At 47.1% G+C, this 23,881-nt stretch overlaps 8 protein-coding genes across 8 annotated transcripts; 5 read left to right on the forward strand and 3 right to left on the reverse strand.

Moving 5' to 3' along the window:
• Window positions 1-1,197: 1,197 nt before the first annotated feature.
• N7473_000430 (uncharacterized protein) lies at window positions 1,198-2,224 on the forward strand (the record flags this gene model as incomplete). Its single annotated transcript, XM_057146370.1, has 2 exons — window positions 1,198-1,642; window positions 1,701-2,224. 2 exons carry the CDS (start codon window positions 1,198-1,200, stop codon window positions 2,222-2,224), a joined length of 969 nt encoding a protein of 322 aa, XP_057014256.1.
• A 599-nt stretch (window positions 2,225-2,823) lies between these two features.
• N7473_000431 (uncharacterized protein) lies at window positions 2,824-3,551 on the reverse strand (the record flags this gene model as incomplete). Its single annotated transcript, XM_057146371.1, has 2 exons — window positions 2,824-3,363; window positions 3,462-3,551. The coding sequence occupies 2 exons, from the start codon at window positions 3,549-3,551 to the stop codon at window positions 2,824-2,826; spliced, it is 630 nt and encodes a 209-aa protein (XP_057014257.1).
• Window positions 3,552-4,621: 1,070 nt separating this feature from the next.
• N7473_000432 (uncharacterized protein) lies at window positions 4,622-5,610 on the forward strand (the record flags this gene model as incomplete). Its single annotated transcript, XM_057146372.1, has 2 exons — window positions 4,622-4,712; window positions 4,831-5,610. The coding sequence occupies exons 1-2, from the start codon at window positions 4,668-4,670 to the stop codon at window positions 5,608-5,610; spliced, it is 825 nt and encodes a 274-aa protein (XP_057014258.1). The 5' UTR covers window positions 4,622-4,667.
• A 3,060-nt stretch (window positions 5,611-8,670) lies between these two features.
• N7473_000433 (NmrA/HSCARG family protein) lies at window positions 8,671-9,758 on the reverse strand (the record flags this gene model as incomplete). Its single annotated transcript, XM_057146373.1, has 2 exons — window positions 8,671-9,135; window positions 9,225-9,758. 2 exons carry the CDS (start codon window positions 9,756-9,758, stop codon window positions 8,671-8,673), a joined length of 999 nt encoding a protein of 332 aa, XP_057014259.1.
• Window positions 9,759-10,675: 917 nt separating this feature from the next.
• Window positions 10,676-11,050, forward strand: N7473_000434 (uncharacterized protein; the record flags this gene model as incomplete). Its single annotated transcript, XM_057146374.1, has 2 exons — window positions 10,676-10,751; window positions 10,830-11,050. 2 exons carry the CDS (start codon window positions 10,676-10,678, stop codon window positions 11,048-11,050), a joined length of 297 nt encoding a protein of 98 aa, XP_057014260.1.
• Window positions 11,051-11,615: 565 nt separating this feature from the next.
• On the forward strand, window positions 11,616-12,945 carry N7473_000435 (TDT family transporter; the record flags this gene model as incomplete). The annotated part of the gene is made up of 4 exons (XM_057146375.1): window positions 11,616-11,656; window positions 11,722-12,090; window positions 12,162-12,744; window positions 12,820-12,945. The coding sequence occupies 4 exons, from the start codon at window positions 11,616-11,618 to the stop codon at window positions 12,943-12,945; spliced, it is 1,119 nt and encodes a 372-aa protein (XP_057014261.1).
• Window positions 12,946-13,654: 709 nt separating this feature from the next.
• N7473_000436 (uncharacterized protein) lies at window positions 13,655-16,472 on the forward strand (the record flags this gene model as incomplete). Its single annotated transcript, XM_057146376.1, has 6 exons — window positions 13,655-13,922; window positions 13,985-14,574; window positions 14,634-14,749; window positions 14,801-15,415; window positions 15,477-15,858; window positions 15,918-16,472. 6 exons carry the CDS (start codon window positions 13,655-13,657, stop codon window positions 16,470-16,472), a joined length of 2,526 nt encoding a protein of 841 aa, XP_057014262.1.
• A 3,741-nt stretch (window positions 16,473-20,213) lies between these two features.
• N7473_000437 (uncharacterized protein) lies at window positions 20,214-21,851 on the reverse strand (the record flags this gene model as incomplete). Its single annotated transcript, XM_057146377.1, has 1 exon — window positions 20,214-21,851. One exon carries the CDS (start codon window positions 21,849-21,851, stop codon window positions 20,214-20,216), a length of 1,638 nt encoding a protein of 545 aa, XP_057014263.1.
• Window positions 21,852-23,881: the final 2,030 nt, after the last annotated feature.

Here is a 23,881-nt window from a genome sequence, read left to right on the forward strand (position 1 = left end):
TCAATCCCAGAAGTATTCCATTCAATCCCCGGACGCAGAAAACTGATCAGATCGGAATGACAGCTCCAAGGGCCAGCTCATCCCGGCTCCCCGCCTATATTTTTCCGAAAAATGATATAGGTTCAGGCTCCCTGCCATAAGAGGCATGGTTCCTAGTGTCACCTCCAGCCCCATTGAGGAAATATCGATCCTAGGAATACTCGCCTGGATCCCCGGAGAACCTGTGGCTGCTTCTGGGAACGGTACCCGAGGTTCTAGGAGTAAAAGAGCTCCCAGGACCGACTTGTATGTTCCTGGAGCCGCTAGCTTCCTATAGCTGGAATATACGTTCCTGAAGTGGATGGTAGATTGCACCTTCCCAGAAATAGGCAGCCAGACCCAAAAGTTATAACTCTGGCCTGGCTCTTTTGGTGTCTCCCCACCATTGCGGCTCCTGAAATAAACGGAAGGGTTGTGTTACCATGAAGAATAGATTAACACTTTTCTTCTAATCTTACAAATCACTGCTTCAGTTTACGACTACATCCCTTTTCTTTTCTATGAGTTTGGAAAACGAAGACAAACCGATTTCAGAGATACTTCCGTCGATACTGGGATGACATATGGTTGCCTCTGGGAACTTTACCAAGGATTTCAGGCGCAAGATAGCTCCCAGGGCCGGTCTATGTTCTACTAGAGAGACCTGTAGGGTGAGAAAGTGCTAACAGAGAGGGTCGAAGGGTCAAACACCATGGTCGTCTCCAGGTGAGAGCTTCTGCCGGCCATCTATTTGTTGGACAGAGAGACCAATAGCTTAGGACGACTGTTGCAAGTCCTGACGAATGGTGAAGCCAGTAGGCTTATGACAGCTTATCCCGGCTCCCAGCCGGTGCATTTTTCCGAAAAATGATATAGCCGCATAGGGTTCCTCCAGCCCCACCTGGCTTGGCTGGATCCTCGGGCCAGAGTGAAGCTCCCAGGCACAATTTGCTTGCTCGTAGTACAGTTCGTCTCGAAACCGGTATGTATCACCAACTACACTCTTCGACTGTTTCTCGGGCCCACCTGCCAAGGCCCGCTAGACTGTATGAGAAATTGAGCCACGTGTTGTTAGTGTTGTGACTCATTGCTTTAGCTAGGAACCTATCAATGCACTTTCATCGACTACATCCCTTGTCAAATCATTAATCTGCACAAGAAAGCTAACTACATTTCACGATGGAAAGGTCCATGCTATTGAGGCTCCCTAACGAACTTTTGGTTACTCTGATAGAGTACGTCGATAGCCCCAGCTATACGGCATTGGCACAAACATGCCATACGCTTAATCTCTTGACAACACCGCATCTTTACAAATATGCAAACATCCAACTCGGCAAAAGCAACGAATTTGTCCGGACAGTCAAAACTAAATATGCCGATTTAGTCCGTCATGTCTCAGTCGTGATCGAAAATGACGAACTCGAAATTTCTCCTTGTCGAATTGTACCATGTCTCGAAAAACTAGAGAATCTGCAGAGCCTCAAGCTAGCTGGTGGCTACTGGATGTGGGACACTGAAGAGGAGAATTGGGATACCCTCGAAGGTTGGCTATGGGAATATTTTGAAAGAGCGAGCCTAAAACAGCCTGGGGAATCGAGACTTGCTAGGAGTCTTCGATCATGTAAGTCACTGATATCTATAAATAAATATTGGAGAAAAACTAAAAATCTATCTATTAGTGACCCTTGACCGTTCTGAACGCAATGGACAAGCAGCGTTTCTTCACTACTCGTACATCTTCATCATCCCGCAACTCCATGATCTCACAATACGTGGTTTTATGTTCGAGGAAGAAGATGGCGAGATTGACTCACAATTTGAACGTCAGACGGAGCTTAAATCCTTGCGTATCGAGCGCAGCTTTGTGAGCTTTCCGGCTTTAAGGAAGGCCTTACTTGCTCCGCGTGCATTACGCTATCTCAGTATTTGCCATGTAGATTCTTACTGGCACCATGAGCTCAAGAACGCCGAAAGTAACCACGCAACAGTGGCTGAGTTCGTGGAGGCATTGTTACCGCATCGCGAATCACTCGAAGAGATCAAACTTGTCGTTGATGATGATATGTATAGAGGAGAGGTTCCAACAATCAACGCTCCGAGCTTCCGTAATCATGCAACGCAACTTCTGGCACTGAAGCGCTGGTTGGGGTGTGATAAGATGACGTTAGCGGGTTATCTGAATCACAGCGAAGATGATGAGTGAACGGGCTGAATCAGACCGTCTGGGTCGATCCTACTGTACATATTGTCATGCTGCATCAAATCTCCTGTACGGTCAGACCTGAATTCCGGCCTTGCACTAGCCACGTCAACACACCACAAAAGGATATTATCAGCTAATGTCACCGAAAAAGGCATTCAGCATACCAAGGAACGGTGAATTTCGAGAAGGAGCATAAAGGTGTCGGGAGTATTATCAATACAAATGAATACAACCAGCTAGATCCCTGGTCACCAATTGTAGAATATTGATATCATGATCGACAGGGATAATCCGGTAAAATTCCCAAAGTAAACAAGCGGACCTTGGCAGGTGGGTCCGAGGAACAATCAAAGAGTGGACTTGGTGACCACCACACCGCTTCCGTTGGGAACGTAGTTGGGCGGCCGAAAGACGGCAACCTGGTGAAGACAATGGCACAGTTAAGAACTATATAAAAACTAGTTTGGGTCAAGGGAATTATGTGATTAGCTTTATGACACTCATACGAAGAGATAATGGGAACCGCACATCAATTTCCTCGGTCTGGGACTGTGTAAATATTACTCAACGGCAATCTTCGCCTAGGCTGAGGACGGCGCCTATGCCAACTTCCTCTCTATAGACCCCTTAGGTGGGATCATACTGAAATTCTGATTTCCTTGCGTCTCGAAATATTGACCGTCCACGATTTTCTGTGTGCCCTTACCGAACAGGTTATACTGGCGATTATTATCGCTAGTCTGGTTGGCAGAGTTGGGCTGCTCGGCCAGATCGGAGTCGGCCAGTGATAGGGACGCTTTCGCCAGCTCCTCTCGAGCATCTGCCAGCGGCTTGGTCTGCATTTGTGTCTCCGCCGGAAATATGTGGTGCGAAACAAGAGCTTCCAGGTCCTCCAAAATGCCGTCCATCAACGTCTCGATGCGATTCTTCCCTTGCTTAATAACGATTGCCCGGTACACGGAAGAGTCGTATTGGTCCTTCGAGTTCTTCGCGATTTTCTTGAAGATCTCTAGCAGCTTGTCGGCCTTCTCATCGCAACTATAGAGGACGGTCCCTAGCACCTTGGCCTCGTCGGAGGACTTGAATTTCTTTGCATCTCGAAGGGTTTGTTCCACGAGCGGAAGCAATTTGTTCACTTCCTGGAAGGCTAGTGAACAGCCACTGTAGTTTCATGAAATTCCCCCGCATTACGGACCAGTCTCCGTCCCACCACAGAAGAGATCTAAATTCTTATTACCGAGCCTATCTGGGCGCTGGTTTGGGTACAGCAACGTAAGCAGCTGGTAAGTCTCTTATTGGTCGTTCTCTGGTATCCTTTTCTCCACATTGGAGTGGTAAGGTAAGGCGAGGAACAGAACGTCACACGAAAAGTTTTTCAAAATGCTGCCTGGTTACGAAAAAGAATAGGACTTCATGTTTTCTTATATGCCAAATGTGTACTCGTATCTAGACAGAAAATATTCTTGATGGAGGGCGGTGATTAAAGAACATTTGATTTGATTTGATTATTATTTAACGTCGCCGACAGGTCACGTGGTGCGTGACCACTACCTCCTAACCGGACATGCCAGAAGCGAGGATTCACTACGGAGTTACAACTAGCTAAACACACGCGGAAAGGCAGCAAGTTTAAACAATAACCGGCCCCTTACAAATATTACATATTTTTATCCAGTTCAGACGCAGGACCAAACGGATATTTTACGGACCCTTGCAAAATATGTAATATTTGTAAGGGGCCGGTTACGTGCTGAGAAAGGAATAGACGAAGCCAGGCAATGGCCTGGCCTGGGCTTCTGGGGTGGAGTACCCGATCTGACATAGATAGGAGAGGGTGCCAGCCTCTCCTATCCAGGCAGAGGGAATCCACCAACTGGCAATTACGCGGAAAATCACATGACATTGTCCGCTCACCTCCCCCGATAATAATAGGATTTCGTTAACGGCACGACAATAGCGTTTATTGCACGACATACTAGTCCTAATTAGGAAACCCTTGCCCCACCACCAAAAAGTAACATTCGACACCTACATAAAGACTTCTAAGCCCTTATGTATGCATATTCCTATATGTAAGCGCTTCTCGCGGTAGGGGGTTAGTATACTGTTTGTTTTGATCATAAAGATTATCTAATTGTTGAGGGCTATATAAGTCACGTGTGTAGGTAGCGGTTGACAACGAGGGCAACCGCGAGAAGCGCTTACATATAGGAATATGCATACATAAGGGCTTAGAAGTCTTTATGTAGGTGTCGAATGTTACTTTTTGGTGGTGGGGCAAGGGTTTCCTAATTAGGACTAGTATGTCGTGCAATAAACGCTATTGTCGTGCCGTTAACGAAATCCTAATAATAATAATTGGGAGGCAGCCTACCCATCCCCCATCCCTGCCTTTGCCGCAACTCCCATACAATCGAAGTGCCTACTCCACAGACCAAACAGGATGCAAAGACAATATAGGAGAAGAAAGACCTCCAGTTCTAGCAAGGTAAGGGTGGGCACATGGATGGATTTCGAGGCAAGCCTGAAACCGTACATCCACCTCGCTCTTAGCCCTTCCTTGTTGTTGGTTTCTCTTCGCTTGGTTCAATCCTAACTCAGCAAAGGACGATCAGGTTTCTAACCATGTGGAAGAGATGCATAGTTCCTCTACTCATGGCCCAGGCTCTCTCTTCCACCAAGACGGCCGTTCATCTGTCTCATCCCCACCACTGCCTCCAGGTATCGACTTGACTCCCGGCCGCCAATTTCACCCTGAAAATGTATACCCTCAACATTTCAGCCAAGACGACATTGAGGTTCCGACGGGAGACCGCATCTATCTTGCATGCCCCGGATCAAAGCGAAAGTGCCCCCATTGTAACGCACACGTGGCCCACAATGACTGCCTTGTCATTGCGATTGATGGGGCATGTTCGAACAATGGCAACGACGAGGCGCGTTCGGCGATTGGGGTATTCCATGGCTATGACAGCGACCTCAATATCTCCTATACTTTAGACAGCTTTGACCGTCACACAAACCAGATAGCCGAACTGGAGGCTTGCTCGAGAGCTCTATCTGATGCAATCATTATCCAAGCAGAATGGGAGATGGCAGATGATCACCTTCGTGCAATTGTGATCAAGTCTGATTCCGAGTACGTGGTGCGGGGCCTGACTGAGTGGCTTCCGAAGTGGAAGAAAAATGGCTGGAAGAATGCCAAGGGCTCTCCAGTCGCGAATTCTACCCATTTCCAACGGATTGAGCGGCTGATTGAACAACTTGAACAGGATATCTCTGTCAAATTTTGGATGGTGCCCCGAGAACGGAACGGGATGGCAGATAGTCTAGCGAAATCTGCCCTAGAAGGGAAGGGTACTGGGCAGCAATATTACGCCGTGTAGACTACTTGATATCTCTAAATATATTCTACTCTGTTTGAAGGAACATAAATAAACATACCCCTCAAACCCAGTGGAGGTAGTATAATCGCGCAAAATATTGAAGCATCAGAAGGGAGTTTAAAATCCATCATAGGAGATGTGACCTGTCATGCTGGATTAGGAAGCCCACTATTCAAACACAAATCCTAACAACAAATGATCGTTTGTGGATCGATTGAATCGGGCTGCGAGCGTTCTCACTCTTCTCACTGGTTATTATCCGTACACTTCGGTCTACCCTTCCATCTGGTCCGTTGGCCAATGCAACATTAGGTCCATGACTTCTGGCTGCAAACCCATCTTGTGACGGGAGTTGATCCGTCCATGAAACTGCCCTAAAGTTTCTGCATCCATATTTGAAGGAATTCTGAACACTTTCGTCGATCCTGGGATGGCCCGTGGCTACCTCTAGGAACTTTACCTAGAGTCCTAGGAGCAATACAGCTCCTAGGAGAGGTTGTTCATTTTCCCAGAGACAGACTCTACACTCCTGGGGGCTTTCAAACCCTCCTAGGAGTAAACTTGCCCATCCCAGGACTGGAAAGCTTTTGACGGACTCTAAAGAACTTCAGCTAAGGGGTAAACCTAGGGTATCTGAATTAGATCAATCCCAGAAGTATTCCACTCAATCCTTGGACGTAGAAAACCGATTACAGTAGCACGATAACTCCCAGGGCCAGCTCATGTGTCCCCAGACCGTGTAGAATCGTTAACAGGGCTAGTAGCTCCATAGAACAAACAGCGTGATTCTAGAGGCGATGTAAATCCTCCTGATGCAAGAGGAGGAATTAATGATTATCGAACAAATGCGCAAAAAATCTCGCTAGAGAGGTTATTCACTACCAAGGCTCTATGAGAAATGACAACATGTTTCTTCTGGTCACAGACTACTTGTTCACTTACAACTACGTTTCTTTCGTACATCTTATCAAAATATATCAAGGTGCGAAAGCGGATCACTTATTCAATTATCAAATTTGATGTGCGCTCGATCTAGGTGCAAAATTGACTACGCATACACATTATCGCTAGCTAATTTTCTTTGCTTGTTGTTCTGACGTCACGCGTTCCCTTAATACAGCCAGTGTTCGATTAAATATAACAACAAGGATGGTTCAATGTATTGTTAGTCAGCTTCGCAAAGTTCGAGAAACCCCCCTCTTTGCGTTCTCAGAGGATGAATGCAGCACGTACTGCTCCTGCTGAGCAGCCACGCGAACGAGAGGGTCGAACGGCATTATGGGCTTAGTGGCTTTCACAGAAACTCTCCATGAGGTGCAACTGTACGAGAGCAGCAACAGTAGGAAAAATAAACAAAACCAAGGAAACAAAAACAGCAAGGCAGGAAATGGACAGCAAATCAATTAGCATAGGGCTCCTTAAACTTATGTCCGTTCAGATCCACCTCGGACCACGGCAGTTGCTCGTCCCTTGAAGGGACTCCCTTCTTAAGTAACCTCAGCAGAAGTTTACCTCTCCAGAAGACTACTGTACAGTGCGTGAATACGTATCACTCCAGTACCCATGCATATCTACATTAAAGTATAGGCTCTTTCCTCCTATGATTTAGAATGCATTTTACCTCAGTATGGATCGATATACAATATAACCCGTCCTTGGAACACTTCCTTCGCGCGCACTTTTGGAAGAGCCCGCAGAACTAAGATAGATACACGTCAACAAAATGGCTGTGCTGCCCACAAAACAAGTCGAGAAAGAATAGTAAGAAATGATAATCTAATACACATTGACTAACCTGCGGCGACGGTGAACCTCTTCTTGCCGAAGAAGCGTCTTTAATTGTCACGGGAGAGGTTGTAAGGATATATCTATAAGTCAGGATAGAGGCCTGTCAATCAGGTAGGAGAAATGGGGCCAAGTCAATAGTGTAAGATAGTCAAAGACTGTTTCTTGAGGATCGTAAAACCTCTTCAACATGGGTCATTTTATATACAGTCTCATCGCTCAAACAAGAAGGAGATGTATCCTTAGTAGGGAAATGGGAGCGGGGTGAAACACGAGGCTTGTGTAACCTCTGTTAAGGGTGTTCCCTGCAGGAGTTCGTACACGTACTAATACCGAAGCCCCAGCGAGCTTCCACAGAATGCCTGCCGGCTTATCAGGCCCGGGAAGCCTGAGGCACCAACACTTGGGAATAACCTCATGCCAGGGTATATCATAACAAAAAGTCCTGCCATGTATAGCTTAGCTATTCTCGTTCATGTATCGAAGCAGAACCGCCCCAAGCTAGGTTAATGGCAGGACAGCTTCTAGCTGGGTTAAGGAGGCTTCCATTTCGTCAAGATGATCAAAGTGGGTTTTAGAGGATAGGAAACAATGAGCAATATGTGTCTTTATTTCAGGCCTAGTGTACCTGGAATAGGATAGTGAAAACCGTGCCACTCACGATATCCCAGAAACCGTGCTTTCCACCTAGCTGCGGTGGGCGCCCGTTTAGTTTTTCCATTAGGTAAGTCGCAAAAAGCACCTCGATTGAAGTCCACAAAATAATCTCCGATATTCCTCCTGGTGTCTGGCTATCTTTTGATTAACTTCATATTTCCCGCATACCTGGTTGTCAAACTAGTACTTTTGTATTTTGCTTAGCGTTCTCAAAGTCACAGCACAGTCTATGGGTAATAGCCCACGGAAATTGAACAAAGGATGATACACTAAGCTGATGGGCAATGAGGTAAAGACATGAAATAGAAACACTGTTCTAAAGACAGCATTATGAAATTTACGCTATTCTTTTGAAATATTACATAATTTGCTATAAATTGCCAGGACCACGTCGCTCCAGTAAGCATACAGTCATCTGCTCTGCAAAGGTTCATGATCTTGCGCGTTTTGCTTACGAATTTCCATATGAGATGCATTCGGGGGTTGTTTCTGGTTTGCACTTAGTTGATACTAGATATCAAGATCACAAAAGAGTAGCTAACAGTGACAGAAAACACCAAAACTGCAGTCATTACTGTCTATCTAACCCTAAAAAGACCTAACCTCAGGTGAGGTCGCTCACTGATGAATAGATTCCTTGAACTCGGCCGCCGCCAGTTGAAAGGCAATCGCAGTCGACTGAAGCGCTTTCTTATCCTCAGCAGACATAATATCTCGCGCGTCAACGGGCTTAGCTCCAAGCGGAGTCTCCCAGCTGCGATCGCGGGCAAAGTGCCAGAATGCATTCATTTCTCCCATCAGGTCACCAAAACCAGGCCACAGCAAGCGGTAATCATCATATGAGATTGTCACCACGGCGGTCGAGCCTTTCCCTTTCGCAAGACCGGTGGCTTCGCCCCACAGCTCTAGGTACGATTGGAAGGTGAAGTCCTCAACGACGCAGAGTACGTAGGTGCCGGCGTCGGGCTTGTTGTTCAGAACGGAACGGACGAAGACACCTGCGTTGACGCTCGCGTCGCCGATGGATTGGAGAGGCGTGGAGCCATCCAGAGGAAGAAGCTGGACGTGCTTGTTGGCAGGTTTCTTTGGTTGACGAAGTTAGCTGGTTCCTTCTTGGCAAGATGTATACATATCCGGTGGATCGATCTCGGGCAAGTAGGGCTGATACTCACCAGGTACATTGGGATGTACACTGGATACGACATATTCTTCGAGAAGAACGAGAAGTATAAGAAGGTTGTTTTAGCCAAGAACTCCTTGTCCTGGCGAATGTAGTCGTCGACGGAGGACTTGACGTCGAAGAAATGAACGTTGAACTTGCCCTTCGACAGCGCATTGCTGTTGGGCAGTGTGCTCCAAAGGTAATGCTGTAAAGTGGGCGTTCTCTTCGCTGCATGGACCATATTGATGGCCTGCTGATATTCGATCTTTCTTGCCTGCTCGACACCAACACTCATAGCTGGTTCGAAGAAATTGGTCACGGCAAAGATGGCGTAGGCGCCTCCAAAGGCGTCGACCAGACTCTCTTCATCGTTAAGATCGGCGCCCACTACTTCGGCGCCCTTGGCTTTGAGGGCTTTTCCGGCATCACCATCTGGGTTGCGGGTGATAGCGCGGACGCGATAGCTAGAGTCCTTCAGCAGGGTGTTCACCACGGAGCCTCCTTGGGTTCCAGTGGCGCCGACAACGACAACCAGATGGGCCATGTCTGAGGAATAAGCGAAGATGAGGAGGGTTTGGAGACAGAGAGTTGGTTGGATTGACTCGTAGGTGAGTCTGTCGTGGGATCACACTTGGTACAGATGATTAAATTTCGTTTGCAAAAGGGGAGGGCCCCTTAAATACTCCAGGGGAATGTCGAGGACTAGGTTGTTCGACAGAGCGACCGTGACGTGAATTCCCTCTCTGTGCAACGGACACACTGTGTCATCTACTCAAAAAAAAGTCTGTGGAAATGCAATTTTTTTTCATTAATCAGCCAGAAATCTCAATTTCCAACGTGAAGATCAGTATTTCGGGTCTCGGGATCTGTTTGACGCGACTGTTCATTGTTAGTTTCTCAGTCAGTTGAGCGGGTTCTGCGGCAAGGATCTAACACTCGCGACGTCATCGACTTGCGGCTGGTCTGGGCTCTGTGGCAACTCCTCGCGGTTGGTGGCAGATACAGCGGCCCGTCCAATGGAATAAACTTGTAGCACGGGGAGGATTTCGCACTTCCGGAGAGAGGAACAATAAATTGGGTTACACGGTTGGGCCGTGGCCTGAAACTTTAAAGGCAGTATAGCGTTACCAGAATATCTGTGCCATTTGCGGTCAACGCTATCAATGCCTTCCAAGTCGAGTCTGGGTCTATCTGTTTAAATCCATCACGATACCGTGATTCATTTAGTTCACTCGCCAGTATGATCATAAACGTCAAAAATAGCGTACATTTGGCGGCCTACTTGTAAATTAGATATAGTTTCCTTTGACGCTATGTGCAATGGGCCCCACAAACAACACTGACGACTGCCGCGAAACATCCTGCATCTCTCGATATATGAACAGTACGATATGCTTAAATATCGTCATATCCCATATAGAAAAAAAGTGGGTACACCTATTAACCTGCACCTTTAGGACGATGCTCTCTTCCCCAAGTACTACGATTCCCTGGCATGCGACGCTATTGTCTGTCATCTCCATCGGCACTACTCCAGGTAAGTCGATGCTAAGTTAGCCATGCTCATTAGTGGAGCAGCAAAGCCCACACCGAGCTTGTGCATGCGGATTTCCAGGACTTGCACCTCCAGCTGCTCCGCTTCTCGCCATCGGCCCTGTTGCCGATAAAGGTGACCATGCTGATCAGCATAGCGGCATGCCTACGCCAGCTTCGTTAAGTCTCATGAGCTCCACCTCCAGACTCGGACCGACAACCCTGGCCCCGCCGGGCAACGTTAACTTCGACGTGTTAGGTTTCGTAGACGCTACCGTGATGCTTTGTAATACGGACATATAATCCCGTGGATTTAATGTCTCGACCAATGAGATCTCTCATGTTGCCGTCTTCTCCGACGATACTTGCAATACAGCCCAAAACCCTAGTTTCTCATGAACACATACTTGCTGCTACCCTCACTAATTTTTATCCCGTAATTACCGATGTCTAAGCCAGGCGGGTCCGGACCTTGGAGTTTGGGAATCTCCCCGCAGGCTCGTACAATAGCATCTCTCCTTCAGCCGAACATGCCGCAATTGAATTAGTCACTTTCAAATTCGGAACGTTCACGTTGCCCTTTTGATGTCTTGCCATTCAGGGACCCCCTAATCTTGCCACGGAGTTGGTAATGCGAATCCGCCTTTTCGGTTTCCTCTCTTAAGCGAAACAATTTGGCATCGTGTAGCTGTCGATATAAATATGCAAAATGAACCTCGACGATATACCTGGTCCCTGTCACTCATCATTGCGAATATTCAAGCAGAGCTCTCCATCTGCATCGCTGAACCCTAGAGTCTTGCTGGCCATGCAACTCCCGACGACAGATCGCGCAGATCAACGAAAATTATCAGCAATTGAGACCCCGATGTCGACATGGCGCGGCTTCATTCGCAGATTCGCTCCGTCGTACGTATCATCGATCCTCCAAATCACTTATTAATCAATAATAATAATAAGTATGCATTTAATAGGTGGTTTGCCATTGTCATGGGAACAGGAATAATCTCGATCCTCCTCTACAAGCTCCCTTACAATGGCGCATGGCTCTACTGGATATCAGTGGCGATTTTCGTCATCAACGTCACCCTTTTCGCTATATTTTCCTTAACTTCGGCTCTACGGTACATCTGCTACCCGATCCTCTGGCGCGCTATGATCACTCATCCCGTGGAGTCCTTGTTCGTGGCGACATTTCCCATGAGCGTGGGCATTATAGCCCAAGGAATCGTGAACATTTGTGTACCCGCTTGGGGTTCCTGGGCTGCAACTCTGGCCTGGGTATTATGGTGGATTGAGGCTGTGACTTCTGTTGTGATCTGCTTCTACATTCCGTTCAATATGTAAGTGACACTTTTCTAACAGCAAATAGATGGCACAACGGCTTACGAGAAACTCATTTTACTAAACTCAGCATGTCCATCCACAAGACCGACATCGCGTCCGTGACACCTTTTTGGCTTCTACCTATCGTCTCTACCATAATATGTGCGGCCACCGGCGGCATGGTTGCAGGCGCACTGCCGAGCCCTACCCATGCCCTCTGGACCCTTATAGTCAGCTACATACTTTGGGGAATCGGCATCCCTCTCGCACTCTTCACCCTCGTTCTCTACTATCACCGCTTAACACTCAACAGTATCCCGCCACCAGCAGTTCTTTCGTCTATATTCCTCCCTTTGGGTCCACTGGGAGAGGGCGGATTCGGCATCATGCAGCTGGGTGCCGTGTCTCGAACCGTATTTCCACTAACAAAGACTCTATCTCTCGTATCAGATGCAGGGGACATCCTTTTTGTCTTCGGATTCTTCACTGCGTTGTTAATGTGGGGATTCGGGCTTGCATGGCTATTCTGGGGAGCTATGGCTTGTGCACGGACAAGACCACCCTTCAACATGGGTTGGTGGAGTATCGTCTTTGCGATGGGTGTTTTCACAGGGTCTACTATTACTTTAGGTGAAGAGATGGGATCAAGGTTCTTTGAAATCCTTGGAACAGTAAGTTTCTTTCCTGTGACGGCTTGAGCGCTCGTCAGTAAAATTACGGATTTGCTAACGTCTCGTTACTCATAGGTCTGCACAGTCATTCTCGTTCTCTTCTGGATGGTAGTATTTGTGTTTACCATCCATGGCACTGTTACTGGTGACTTACTCGTCTCTCCTAGCTTGAAACAGCTCGAAGATGAAAGCAGTCGATGATAACCGTGTATCCTAGTGAATTGACCTGAATGACTCGTCTTATCAAGAATATGGAATAATTAGCTCTCGGATAGATTCCACCGCCTGTGACATATAATCGCTGGGAAGACAAAACCTAGATATTTGGGTTTTCCGTAAATGTCAATACCTTAGGTAGGATAATATTGGCGGTTCAGTGGAAACGCTGCCCTTGTATTTATAATCATCACTATGTCCATACCCCGTTATAGTCCTCGAAATAATCTGCAAGCTATAGAGCTCATGGCAATAGAAATAATACCGACGTCGTACTGAGCAGATACACTCTCCTGAAACGCCTATAAGGAGCTAGAATCCGTCTAGGGGTGGTTAGAACAGCTCAATCAACACTGTCATGATCGGCTTACAAGCAACGGCTCCATAAAATCTATAACGAGTCTTTCAGAATACTCTCTCTTCCACAAAATTTACCTCTTACTCTACAAGTACGAAGCCCGAAGAAAGTGAACCGTTATTCTCAACCTCCCAGCTATTTGGTGGGAGGCATGCCCTTGCCAGTCTTTGAGGTTGTAGCCCGCAGCTTTTACCGCCTTTACCAAAGGCACATCCGCCGACCGAAAAGCGGGCGGGTAGAACTCTATTTGATTCTCGACGGACGACTTCAATCCATTTGTTCCGCGATTCCCGATTCTCGCTCTGCGCTCTTCCCTACAACATTTCCTCGCTCAATATGTCGAAGTCTTCAGAACAAGATTTGCGAAATGATCCTGGCGCAACACAAGAGAGAAATACCCACCAGGGTGCGCAAGAAGTGTTCGCACCATCTGCTGCTTTAGATACCTCGCTACTGGATAGCAATTCCGACAAGCTGGTCTCTCCGGAGGCTGCAACAGCACAAAAAACGCATCGCGCAAGAAGGGCCTGTGATGAATGTCGTGGACGGAAAATCCGATGCGATGGGGGACACCCTTGCCTGCACTGTAGTGCACTAAATCTTGGTGAGCCAGGACATATACCAGAAGTTTAATAGTGTATTTGACCACTTGACGATTGGACCTAGACTGCAGCTATGATCAACCGGACAAACGATCTACGCGACTTTCACGGCGAGAGGTAGAAGATCTTGCGTCTAAGCTACAGCGAGCTCGGAACCTCCTGCGGGCTCTCGCTCCGAATCTTGATTTGGATGACCCTCATCTAGATAAAACTGTGCTGAGCAAGTTACAACTTCCGATCTCTCATATGAAGTCTCCGGCATCTACTGGTGCCAAACCATCAGAGTCTCCTCATCATACCCCGCACTGTCCTGCGAGCCCTGAGCAAGATTCAAACCTAGCCACTGTACTTGAGGAAACGGGGCGACTGGATCTTGATGATATGGGTAACTGGAACTACCAAAGTCACGGATCATCATCTGCATTCGTGCGACGACTGGGCGAACGTTTTGGCAACATGTCTGATTTGAGTATCGAAGACAAAACGACAAACCTCCGATTGCGAGGCACATCCGACATCTTCGAGTCACCAAATCGTCTGATGAATCCTGCATTCGAAGATTCCTCACGTGAATTCATTTCACTGCCACCACGAGAGGTTGCCATCGAATTGGCCACTAGTGCCTTGAATGAGGCCTGTGTTCTATTCAACTTCGTGCATAAGCCAAGCTTTTTTTTATGTTAGAAGAGATTTATCTCCTGAATCCTGCACAGTACACCGACAAGGAGCATAGATTTCTGCCACTTTTGTATACAGTTCTGGCTTTGGGCTACCTTTTCTCGTGCAATGAGCGGGCGCACTTTGGCTATACACATGCCATATCTGAAGGGTATGTGTGAACCCAAGGTTATTTGCCGGCGAGTCTTACTAATCGACTAAGGATGAGATTCTTCACTGCGTCTCGCCGAATGATTGATATCGCGCAGTGTCGAAATATTCTCGCTCTGCAAACGGTTGTATTCATGACCTTATTTCTTCATTCCTCGGCGTCTATGCCTACTTGCCATTCATACATCAGTGCAGCTATGGCCGCCGCTCTCCAAATGGGTCTACACCGTTCCCAGCCAGCAGAAATGGACTCGGTTGAGAGGGAGACTAGAAAGAGATTATTCTGGACGATCCGCACCTTGGAGACGTACATTATTGCAATTCTCGGCCTTCCAAGGACCATCTCGGACGATGATATTGATCAAGAAATGCCATGTGAGATTGATGACGAGTATATCACGAAAGAAGGAATCTTTCCGATGCCAGAAGGGCGGATATCGCTAATAACGGCATCCAATGCGCATATTCGATTGGCCTGCATTCTAGGCAGAGTCTCTACGGACGTTTATCCGGCGAAACGAATGCAGAGGGAGGCGTCGCAAAAAACTAGGGCATATGTCGTCAATAATGCAAAAGTTCGTGAAGTCGAGAACGATTTGCGAAACTGGATGACGAGCCTTCCAACCCACCTTCAGCCAGGCCCGGCTTCATCGAAAGATTTAACAAGGTATTCAAAATTAAGAATGTATTAACCACTTGGGATCATCATCACCACTAATACTTCAAAGAGCCCAGCATCTTCTACGGCTAGCATTTACCCATGTTCAAATAACTCTCTACAAACCGTTCCTCCACTACATCTCCCAATCTCGCGTGGACGACCTCACTAGCAATCAGTGCTACGCATATGCAGCAGCGTGTGTTGATGTCGGCCGAAATACGATATACAACGCCAGACAGATGGAAAAGCAAGATATTCTTACCGGTCCATATTGGTTTTCGATTTATACAACATTCTGCGCAACGCTCGCTCTAACATTTAATGTTTGGGAGAACGCGGAAGTTGAGAACGCTTTGGGGACAATCAAAGATGCTGAGTATGGTCGGCATGTGCTTACGAGGCTGGCTTATCAGAGCACAGCTGCAGAAAGCCTTTCGGAAACGCTGGGTGTGAGTTTGTTTCCAATAGCATATCATAGCTTTGTTGGGGAGCTAATCGTAAGACTAAGATCATTTTTACACGGCTACCTGAGAGACTTGGGAATGACAAGCAGCACGCAACGTTGAAATTGATCCCGCAAAGGAAACGACCGCAATCTCCGTCTCGGCCGAATCTCATGGGGGCTCAGCAGCAGAACATCCCTGTACAAAATGGTCATTCGGCCACAGATGCCCACTATCTTAGACAGCGAAGCATCGTCAGGAATGATCCCCTCGACGTAACCCCCGGGGATCTGAACTCCAATCTCGACTCAACTCATTGGATCTCAAGCCAAACTTTGAATGCGCCGAGCCCGTTGACCACGCGCTTTCTCGGTCCGGACTCGATAGAAGATGTTTTTGGTCCCGCTCAGTTAACACCAGGAAATAATTGGCCAGAGTCTTCATACCCGAGAACAGATTTACAACTGAACTTAGGACTTGGCAGCCCTACTTTTGGTATGGATCTTAGTGATCCGACTTCACCCCATACCTTCTCTTCTTTGGACCAGTATGTCAGCATGTTGAACTTAGATTATGATGGGGCAACTGGCACGGTGCTAGACCAATTTCCCCATATCTAAGGTCACACTGCCATTGGCAGCACTGTCAACAGTGGGGCTCCATATGCTAGTACAGAGTCGTCAGATGAAGTTAGTACTTCGCGATGGGGATAATTGCTATTACTTAGCCCTTCAATCTCCAATGACCGTATCAGTGACGCATCAGTGCGTGTCAATCTCTTTCCAGTCATGACGGCTTGTTCTGACTGCCTCTTTTGCTTTTTGCGGTGATCCGTTTAGAAGATATAGACGTCGACTCTCACATTGCTGAGTACCAGAGTATGACTTTCCGATGAAATTCTTTCTCTTTTAATTGAAAGTCCGCTACAGCTGTAGACCAGCTGTTTAGCGGCTCCCAATAACATGGGGATTATCATTCTTCATTGGTGTCATACTGAAGGTTATAAATGCTCCGGATTTCTAATGGGCTTCCTATGCATACCTCAGTCGCAAGCAATGGGCCGTAGGCCAGGTGGAGAAGATGACTATCAACAAATAAACAAACAATGAATTTATCCAGGCGGCGACTCGAGATATAAGAGATATCATTTCATTATATTTCACACATCAACCAAATCTTGAGGGTTTTTCAAGGTCCTTCAATGTAAGGCATTCTGTTTCCAAGGTCTTATTATACGTGATGTAATCGATATTGATCCTTCGCCAGGTAGGAAGATTTCAAACACCACTTTTGCGGTAAAATCCAATCAGCGAAAGAGTAAAGCTTGGGTAAGGCTTTGAATAACACACTTGACAAAGGAAGGGGGACATGATATCGTTAATCAAGCCTTTGGGGGCGCTGCCGAGGACGGCGGGGAAATGACAGGGTATCGGAGGACCCAAAATTAGGCCACCAATGCGTTAGTGAGATGAATATTCGCTCAGCCGGGAGACGCAAAACACACAGCAGGAAATCTTTCAGGTCGAACCGCCACTGAATCAGCACACCTCCCAGCCAGTACACGGAGAGGGAACGATGAGCCGCGAGCTCAAAATATATCAAAATAACGTGCATAGATCAGAGGATGTGGCGATGGCTCAGTTTCTGCGTGAACAGGAGGTTATCAGCGCCGATATCATCGCTATCCAGGAGCCCTGGGAGAATCCTTTCCAGGATAACACTCACAATCCGTTAAAGCAGACGCCTGAGCTGCTGTTTCCGCCGGCTATTGAGACAGGGCAGCATGGGGAGAGAGTGTATTTTATCTCGACGACGCTCAGCAGACACACTCACCTAGTACACTACCGCGACTGCCAGGGGGTTCGCATTAAAACCGAGTTGTCGAGGCAGCTTCGAATCATCAACGTATATAACGACTAGCAACATAGGGTAGCTCTGGAGCTCTTATAGGGCGTGCTACGACGGTCTAAGAGCAGAACCAGAAAGGGATTCCCTGCCTAGTTCACGGCGATTTTAACCTACACCACCCGGCCTAGGGCGGAGACGATGCCCTAAGCGATTCGAGGGCGGAAGTACTACTAGACGTGATAGAGACTGTCGATATATGTGTGCGATACCCCGTACTAAGCGTGTGCGTACGAGTGCATACACCAGACCAATCAGATCATAACTGTCGGAGCAAGCTGAGACAGTAATGGCTAGTAATCCTAATAGGCGATTGGAATCGAGGATAGGACCAAGCGGAACCAATCTTGGATGCAAAGGTTGATTGATTGAGGAAAAAGAATGACTACCATGGGAAGGTTCGAATAGTTAGTTACATCCGAGATGACTAAGATACATGGTGCTACTCCAACTCTGTCCTACCGGTAGGTAAGTTACCGCTCCATGTTTCGACAATAACATACTGGATAACGGCATATCCTACCTCCGCTATTTATTCGAGCTAGTTAATGTCATCCTTAAGACCTATCGTCGTTCCCGGCACTAAGAGGAGCATTTGAGGTGCTAACTCAGTTCCCATCCCATAGATTCCCTCGGTCATAGTTAATAATACTGCCCTAAAAACTTTCACGTATTTCTCCACTGCGGATTAAGGGTCAAAGAGAGTCGCAGATCTTATTCAGGACGGTACGCTCCTGACCACAGCACCCCTCACAAGGCCCTTTAGTGGAATATTTAGGAAGCACTTAACTTAGTTATTTAACTAACTACTAGTTTCGGCACGGTTAGATTCCTGTGTAATTTGTCGATCGACCCCTTTTAAGGAAAAATACAAAAATTATGTGGGGTAAACCTCATATCCGGGCTTCACCCCAATGTTGGGGGTATCGAGTCAGCCTGACATCATTCATTCTCCATGGGGTTTGCCGCACTGCTCCAACCACGACTGTCACGAATACTATCCTGTATCCAATTGGGGGAATCCATCTCATCTACAATATGCAACTATCCGTCGTTTTTGGAGATCCGAGTTGTTTGAAACGATAATTATTCTATACGTTGACTCTCTCTCTCAGCTATGAACCTTTCGCCACAGAAACGTGGGAACTTGGAGTCAATCAGCCTGGTCACGCAATTTCTTTGCTTCAGTGTAATTCCGCTCTTAGTCGCTATACGAGCCTTTGCCAAATACAAATTACATCTCGCGTTCGGGGTGGAGGATGGTACGTCTGATTTTCAAACCCATAGGTTTCTCAGTTTATCTTGGCAGCATCATGTTATGCAGCGTCGGTACGAAGACGCGAACCTGACAGACTACTTATATGTACCCTGACACATGACAGATCTTCTTTGTGGGTCATTCAATTTCAACTCTGCTTTGTAAGGAGTTCCAGTCAACATGCACGGCTTAATCCAAATTGCTTATGAATCATCTGCTGCAGATACCTATGTTGGAGGTGCAATTTCTTCCAACCCGTCCGCGACCTGGGATCGTGAAATCAAATACAAAGTACCAAAATTGTCAAGCTCCTTCGAAGCAATATATGCTGATTAATAAGATATTCTACATAGCCACGATGTTCTACGTCCCCATGGTTCTTTTCGTCAAGACCTCCCTAATATATATCATGATCCGGCTGTGGAGTCCCTATCGGGGAAAAGTAATCGCCTTGTACACTTTCCTGGGTTTCATTATCGCGTACTATACTGTCATACTATTTGTGAAAATTTTTGCTTGCAGCCCGATTTACTTATTCTGGGATTTCAGTTATCACGATGGGACGTGTTTGAACCGGTCTGCTATCATCATCACTGATTCGCTTGTCAGTGTCATTACCGACCTCGCCATACTCATCTTTCCAATATGTTTGTCTTGGAAGCTACATATGCCTATGTCTAAAAAGCTACGTACCATTGTCATTCTCGGATCAGGAGGTATTGCCGTCGCTTTCAGTATCTACCGATTGGTGCTGGTCATATGTCAAAGAAATAGCCCTGATGACATCGACGTGTTCATGAGAGTTTTACTGTCCGAGTGAGTCTTTTCTTCGAACCCCAATTCCTTAAGAATCATACTTAATCAATACAGTAATGCGGAAGGTGGACTAGGCCTTATTTGCGCATGCGTGCCGTCCATCAGCAAGATTCTCTGTTACTACAATGAAATATGGCGCAGGCGCAGGCGAGAACAGCAATGCGAAATTGAACTTTATGCAAGCCTCAATCGCTGTCGGAATTGTGATCCCGAGGAGCCCCATATATTTCCACAGATTTCGCCAAGTACATTGGGTGAAGAGCATTGCAACTCCACAATGAAGAAGTAGATATCATTCCTCTGGGGGCTACGTTCCCTTATAGAATGATTAAGCGCTAGTGTTCATCACGGTATCTCAGCCCTGAACCATATTCGTTAACATTTATGACCAGAGAATATTAAACTTCTCAAATTTCCGTTTTGGTGGCGGTTCGGGCTCAGAGGCTTCCTGGCTGAGGGAGAACTGCATCAAGCCAACAATCGGAATTTTCCTTAAAGTGATGATATGTGTTTTGCCCCACCACTTGTAGCCAAAGTAAAGAATCAGAAATATCGGAATATTGATGTATGCTGAGACAAATCTTTCAGCATTCCAATGACCACGAATGAATGTGCTGAACCCTCCGGTGAAAAGCAGGAGCAGGAACAGAACAAGTGAAGCCCAAGTTGAAAAAGGTTGAAATGGCGCAGCCCACGGGAGTTCTTTATGTCGGTCGATTCTTTGCTTCTTGCAACCGTAGTAGAATCGAAGGTAAACAACACAAATGACTATCCAATCAATCAATGTCGAGACTCCCACAAGGGCCTGTAACCAGCTAAAAACTGTTACTGCTGTGTTAGAGACAACCATATACCCTAGGCACATAAATAAGCCGAAAAAGGTAATGGCTGCATACGGAACCCTGAAACAATTCAGCCGGACAAAGAAAGCTGGAGCAGATCCTTGCATTGCCATGCCGAAGAGAATTCGGGAGCCAAAGAGCATAAAAGAATTTCCAGCAGACCAAGCAGAAGCAATTATAGCAGCATTGATGATTGAAGGTATATCCCGTATTCCTGCCCGGTTAGCGGCCAGAACAAACGGAGACTGGGAAGCCGTGCCGGTTGTATGGATAAGGTATGGGTCATTTGAAGGAATAACAAGACCAATCATAAATATGGAAAGAACATAGAAAATGAAAATCCGAATCAAGATCCGCCTTGATGCCTTCGGAATAGCGCGCTTTGGAGATCTCGTCTCGGCTCCCGCAAGGGTGATATTTTGAACACCTGCGTATGCAAATGTTGCGTTATTCAGAGTTGACCAGAAACCGAGAAATCGACCCAAGGAACCATTGATACCAAGATATTGGACAAAAGGCCCTGGATTCTTCCAGTATCTGAATCCAATTGATTGGCCACTTGGACCTCCACCACAGGTTATCACTAGTGCCATAATGTCGACCCCAATGATCAGGACGATCTTCAACATTGCAAAAACAAACTCAAGCTCTCCATAAAATCGAATAAACAATAACGCAGTCACCAGTATAAGTATACCGAAAACCGTGATCCATACTGCGCTACTGACAGAACTCCAAAATTCGACTAAGATCGATGCCGCCACGATCTCAGCAGGGATAGTGACCAGGTACGAGCATACTTGGTTCCATCCATTTGCGAAGGACATGGCAGGGTCGAGAAACAACTCTGAATATCGAACAGGGCCTCCACTGAGAGGCACTAAGGTACCCATCTCTCCGATTATGAGGACGACACTAGAAACAGCAAGCCCCATAATAGAATAGCCAAGGAAGGCACCTAAGGGTCCTCCCATTGCGAGGGCTTGGCCAGAGTTGAGAAAAAGCCCAGAGCCGACAGTACCAGCTAAGCCAATCATTTGAATGTGCCGCTGATGAAGACCTTGACTCACGACATGTCTTTCTTGGAAGATTCGCGCAATGTCACCCGTTTCAGTATGTGCTATTGATGAGACGGATGGTTCTGTGAGAGCAATTCCTAGGCCACTTGGCCAAGACATTGTGGTAAAGTGTGCAGAATGAATGACCGAAAGTAAAGAAGCCAATCACTCCTAAAATCGAGTATAAGTGGCCGAGAAATCGTTTAAACCGACATCATCAATTTTTGATACGTCATGGAATGGTTCTACCCTTGTTTTTAGCTTCTTTGGTGAGTAATCATGTGACTTTATTCTCGAGGCGCTGACGCCAGGATGTAACATTACGGTTACTGGCGGGAATGCCACGGGGTCGGGATAAAAGAGCACGCACAACCGTGACTTTTCCACCGATACCCCTTAATTATCACGTGTAATTAACACCGACAAGGTCCTGGTCGAACCCCAGTCTGGTCAACCATTTTTTTTGCCTCACTCCTCTGAAAGGTGTATTCCACACCCCCTCAAGAGGTTCGTAATACGCCGTCCCCAAAGTCCCTGCTTCGCCTCGTGATCTATTTTGTAGAGAAGTAAATATCACACGAGACCTTTCGGCACCGCAGCAGGCCCGCCCACCCCCCTTCGCGTTATCACAAGCAATTGGATGAAAGAGAAAGGTGAGTTTGAATCGTGACTACTTTCCCCAAGACGGCGGGCGTGGCACATGGCTTTATACCTCTCGTTGGACAAACCACGCCTGGTTCATTCTGCAGGGCGGGCGAGCCAGGGTCAGTTTCAAGCTCAGAGAGCAAATGCTTCGGCAGCATGATATCCATGACGAGACCTGTCTGACAATCAATTATGTGCCTGATGCGTGCAGGGTACTACCGCAGGAAAACCCTGGCTCGGCGGACGACGACAGGAAAACTACGTAGACGAATAGATGTTTGCACACGAGCTAACGAGGTTGCTCGGCGAGGTCCTCCGGATCAGAGATCGTTTTCAAGTTTTGACATGGCGACTGTGAAGCCATGCGGTCATTGTGAAAGAACAGTCATCATCTCGTCAACCCTCGCGGACTTCACAACCACTAGCTCATGCAGAATGGCGGCCGGCACAGTCCGGTTGTTCACGTGCACACTCGATGATCCGCCAACCGATTGACGTGCGAGGAAGCTGGCAGGGGACCAAAAGGATTTCAACTCGAGCGCCACGACGGGCGAGCTGAGCGGAAACCAGTCAAGTTGAGGGGAGAGCACCGCAAATCTGTGCTCGAGGGCTCGAAAGACGGCCACGGACGGGCCGGTTCGCGCCGGCGACCATAGTGGCGGCGGAGCTCGGTGATCCAGATTAATGGCAAAATGGCCTCACTAGCCGGGCGCACATAGGGAAATGGGAGAAAGAAAGAGCAGGAAGGGTGAAAAACCGCAAAATGTTGAAGCGGCGATGGAAAGGACTCTATAGCACCACGCACCGGGACGAGAGGTCAGCTGGCTGCACTAAACCCTGATGGGCACGCTGAACCGTTTCGCGTAATTCATGCAGCACCGGATACAGTAGAATTCGAAAACTGATTACCCCTCCAAGACACACACTTTCTTTCCCAGCGCCCCATTCTGATCACGCTAACCCGCATTAGGCTAGAGCAGTCCCCCCATATTGCGTTCAATGTATCTCTAGTAGATTACCAAAATTGTCGTACTAACAGGTTCTGGCATGAGGGAGATCATATTGACCCAAGCACCCCGTGGCCATTTGATATTCAAAACAGAACAAGATGAACTTGTCATCTCCTGGGTGGCCTCCGTTGGTAGAACAGTACTTCGTATCGCTTCATAGGACGAAGCTCTATTAGTCAATGATCGGCGACCGCTTCTAAATATGATTGAAATGGTTCCAAATCACTTTCTTTAATAAAAGACGCATAATATGCCGTTTCCCTGTTTGGTCTCTTTTTGTTATGTGGCCACCCTCTATGACTGAAGATAGCATCTCTTGCCGCAAACGTTTCATGACTTAAGATGTGAAGGGCTTGAAGCAAGACTTGATTTCAATCTAACTAAGCTACAAAACTGTGTACAAAAAGCTTGAAGAAGAGAGGTTCTTCCTGTGTGTTCTCTATGTCAACATGCTAAGGTACACGTGACTAATTTGGGCACTGGCCCGTGACAATA

The sequence above is a fragment of the Penicillium subrubescens genome, assembly GCF_028828155.1.
Source record: "Penicillium subrubescens strain IBT 31985 chromosome Unknown utg000001l_segment0_segment0, whole genome shotgun sequence".
NCBI classification, from domain to species: Eukaryota; Fungi; Ascomycota; class Eurotiomycetes; order Eurotiales; family Aspergillaceae; genus Penicillium; species Penicillium subrubescens.